Genomic DNA, 4,357 nt, shown 5'->3' with positions numbered 1-4,357 from the left:
TTTGAAACACGAGTCATGTTACACCAACATGGGTCGTGTTTGTTCTTTCTCATCTTATATTTGAGCAACATGACTCATGGTGAAGCTAGACTGAAGATGGAGCTAACAGTGAAGATTTATTGGACTTTTAGCAAAAAGCATGGGCCATGCCTAAAACACATGGTCAAGACAAATGGCCATGCCGAAAACACATGGGCAAAAGTCATTAAAAACACATGGTCTTATGGCAAGCACGTGAGCATCAATAAAACAAGGGGGATCGCCACACTTTTCAGAGAGATGGTCTTTGGAGCAACTTTGGGCAATCTTGGGCAATTTTTGGGAGATTTCTTGGAGCTTTTGAGAAAACCAAATCATTGCAAACACTTTTGATTTCATTTTGTAATCATTAAACATTTCCAATTTCATCTTTCTTTTTGATTGATTTGTTCTTACCCTTGTGTGGCTAAGAAACCCTAATTTCTAGTTCTTGTTCAACACATGTTGATTGCTTGACTTGAAGCATATGATTTGATGTTAGATTTGTGATTCTATTCTAGTGATTATGTTTTTGCTTAAACTAGAAACCTTGAATTTGATTTGTGTTTGATTGGCCACTTTCATGATTTGAAATTTTATGTAGGTAATTAACTTTTAGGGAACCTAATTGTTTTATTAAGTTAATAATTGGTAACAAAACAATAAATTTTATTATTATAAAACATACATCACATGTTTTCACAATTCCGAGCATATGAGAAGAAATGAACATTGTTAGGAAGCTTGTACAAAACTTAATGCGGTTTTTCAATACAATCTAAGAACGTGATTAGGTTGGATTAGTAAAGCTAGGTCTGGTCAAAGGGCGTGTTTTGGTTAGATAATTTGGCAAGCGAGAGGTATTAGAGTGTGTTAATATCTTTCAGTACCAACTTAGAATAGTAATCATGAATTACATCAAGTCATAATCAAGTTGAACAACAATATTGAGAACTAGAACTATAACCATTCAATCAAATTGTTTACAAGTTATTTCAATTTCTGCATGTTTTAAAATAGATTGTTATTTTATTATTTTACTTTTGCAAATAAAATCCCCATTTTGTGATCAAAGTACATTGCGTAAAGAGGTATAAACTTTTATCCTGTGTCTCTGTGGTTCAACCCTACTTGCCTTGTACTACATTTTAGTGCATTAAAACGATGTATTTGGAGTCTTTTGTACCCATATTATTTGTTAGGTGTGACACACCTAACAATAACATCATGGAAGGAATGAATCTTTCCCACCTCTCTTGCCATATATGTGTCATATTTGTATTTATGTCTCCTCTCACTTCCATCTTTCATAACTCTCAACACAAGGATCCATCCTTCTAAGCCACACACTTTTTTAAATGTTTAAAGCATTTCCTAAAATGATAACTAAAATGGTTAAACGATAATTGAGATCCTAAAACAATAATTAAAATCATAATATACAAGTACAAAAACATGTTGTACAAGTACTGAAGCATGTGAGAGAAATAAAGGTGTGTGTTGGAAATGATCACCACTAGCCTCAACGCCCATCAATGGTCACCATTCGCCTCAAGGAATGGTGGTACCTGAGAAACCACACCGACCAATAGCCAACGCTCACCTGTTTCGTAGACCCTAATACCTCTCAAACTAGCTCTTATCTACAGTTTCACATACACAAAGATGATTAGAGTGCTATGATAGATTGTTCTTAAGACCAACTGATCAATCACCCTCACAAATTTGAAAAATGTTTATTTACTTATTAATTTTTCAAAAAAAAATCAATAAGCTTAAAAAAGTATTTCGGAAATAAAAAATATATATGAAGCCTACCCATTTCCAATCTCTTCGATACAATTCACACGTCAATTTAGGTCAATTTACATATATAAGTCAATCCGAACATTTTTTTAAGAAGAGTTTATTAATTTATAGCTTCTTGCCGATACGCTCTGATCCAAACTTTTTTTCGTCCCCACATAAACTGATAAGCACTTTTATCAAAAATTTTGTATAATGTTGTTTATCTTGGTCCGCTTGCAAACACTAATCTCTTGCATTTGAGGGATAATGTTGTTCAATTAATGAAGTTTGGTGTTTTTTCAAAGAGTTTTTGGAATTATTTGTGAGGCTTTAAAGGGTGTTTGGGATTGGTTATTTAACTCGATAAGCACTTTTATCATGTTGTTCAATTAATGAAGTTTGGTGTTTTTTCAAAGAGTTTTTGGAATTATTTGTGAGGCTTTAAAGGGTGTTTGGGATTGGTTATTTAACTCGATAAACACTTTTATCGAGTTAAATAACCAATCCCAAACACCCTTTAAAGCCTCACAAATAATTCCAAAAACTCTTTGAAAAAACACCAAACTTCATTAATTGAACAACATTATCCCTTAAATGCAAGAGATTAGGGTTTGCCAACGGACCAAGATAAACAACATTATACAAAATTTGTTAAATGGTCATTTTACATATATATGTAAACATAAAAAAAGAAAAATTGGAAACATTATTCAAGTAATTAAATCACGTTCTTGCCTTTACAAAACCATGATAAACACAATCGATTACTATGCAAACTAATGAGAGGAAAAAAAAAAAAAGATCACTTATACTATAGACTTCTATTGTCACGCTTTGAAGCCAACAATTCTATGCACGTTCATGTTGAGCCTGCAGAAATAAGATATTTCAGCCCACAACACCATTTTGTTATTTATTTCAAAGTATAAAAAAGATCAAATATTCCATTAATAAGTTTACTACCTCAATTAGCAAAGTGAACTTACCTATGAACATGAACATTATGATTGTATAGTTTTGTTTTGTTTTAAACGAGTTGTTTCCTTGAACACCTGGCATTTAGATAGTGAATTCCTTTCTATATTTTCAACTGATTCAGAGCTTTTCCATCTACTATCTTCATTAGGGTTTAATTGACCCCGATTTTGACAAATACTCAAAGGCAACTTCTTCTGTTTCATTCTTCCCCTTTTCCTACCAATAATACTCTTATCCTCTTCAAATTCATCTACTTTTATCAAATTTTCATCTTCATTAATTCTACCATTTTCCAAAGGAAGCGGGATTTTAAGCTTCTTAGGAATTCTAGGGGACCTGTTTATGACATGATGCAATTGTCGAGCTAATTCTTCATCACTTGTTTTTCCATTTTCAACATTTGAATTCTTGTTATCATACAACATTTGAACATCAACATGCTTCTTTCTTTTGTTCTTCTTTGAGGTAGATGATGAAGTCTCCTGCTCGTTAATAGCTGCTACTAATTCTAAAGCTTTCTTGGCGGCAGCCATGGCAATGGCTGCCATTACCGCCTTCTTCTCAGCTAAAGCTCTTGCAGCTATTGCAATCTTGGATGCAACTTCAGCTGCTGATCTTGAAGCCTCCACGATCTTCAATTGGGAAAGATTATTGTCATTCGGATGAACGCTCAACAAGTTATTGAGACGGGTACCAAATTCGTTCATGGGATTGGAAGTTGATGGCGGATTGGAATTGGAATTGCCATTCCCATTCCGGGATTTCATACAGGCAAGAAGCCGTTTTCGTGGGGGCAAAAGCACATTAGAGTCCAAGTGATTAGCTTCCATTATCTCTACAACATAATCTTATCTGTACAGAAATAACACAATAAATGAATGCTTTACACACGTTTAATTTCAATTCGATCATGTTTACTACGGTAATTCAATTCAAGTTTAGATAAACCATATTCAATTCCACAAAAACAGAGCAAAAAATTTCAAGGAAATCTGAAATTCTTCAGCTCTGTACATCAACAGATGATTTGAAAAGAATCTAACGGTGAATTTGATTCAATCTAAATGGCAGGAAATTAGAATTTGAAGATGTCTGTTCATCGAATGCATGATTTGATTGAAGAAGAGGATGTAATTAAATATAAGAAGAGTTGATAAGAAATGAAGAGGAACAACATACCTGATCGAGTTATGGTTGAGGAACAGAGGAAGGGGGCATGTGTTGTTGTTAGGGTTAGGGTTTTGAAGAAAAATGGTATGCAGCTATTTAACAGAGAGAATAGGGGATTCACGTAAATGTAAATCTCCTTTTAAACATCCTCTTTTCCCAAAATCATATTTTACATGCGTTTGCAAGAACCCGTTAGGTTTGGTATATTTCTCTAAACTGAAAATCAAAACATATAATTTTTGTTTTTTTTTTTAGATTTTGGGTTTAAGCGGTTCAATTTCCGGTTTTTCCAAATATAGTTGTGCACAAGTTTAGGTAGTTGTAACTATTTATGTACATATTTAGTTATTTACTCAAATATACGGTGGAATGTTACAATATATAAGTAATTTCTTAGAATGGA

General features: G+C 33.2%; 1 protein-coding gene across 1 annotated transcript; it reads right to left on the bottom strand.

Moving 5' to 3' along the window:
* Positions 1 to 2,483: 2,483 nt before the first annotated feature.
* LOC145070809 (uncharacterized) lies at positions 2,484 to 4,125 on the bottom strand. The gene is made up of 3 exons (XM_079017765.1): positions 3,964 to 4,125; positions 2,793 to 3,636; positions 2,484 to 2,676 (listed from the first exon to the last, which is right to left on the bottom strand). Exon 2 carries the CDS (start codon positions 3,612 to 3,614, stop codon positions 2,808 to 2,810), a length of 807 nt encoding a protein of 268 aa, XP_078873891.1. The 5' UTR covers positions 3,615 to 3,636; positions 3,964 to 4,125; the 3' UTR covers positions 2,484 to 2,676; positions 2,793 to 2,807.
* Between the last annotated feature and the right edge of the window lie 232 nt (positions 4,126 to 4,357).

This window comes from Lactuca serriola, chromosome 8, assembly GCF_051521515.1.
Source record: "Lactuca serriola cultivar US96UC23 chromosome 8, Lser_US96UC23_V15, whole genome shotgun sequence".
NCBI classification, from domain to species: domain Eukaryota; kingdom Viridiplantae; phylum Streptophyta; class Magnoliopsida; order Asterales; family Asteraceae; genus Lactuca; species Lactuca serriola.
The sequence above is the reverse complement of the archived record's forward strand: the minus strand, read 5'-3'. Positions and strand labels throughout refer to the sequence as shown.

Coding starts and splice junctions, on each gene's coding strand:
- LOC145070809 (XM_079017765.1), bottom strand. CDS start 3,614: ATGGAAGCTAATCACTTGGACTCTAATGTGCTTTTGCCCCCACGAAAA.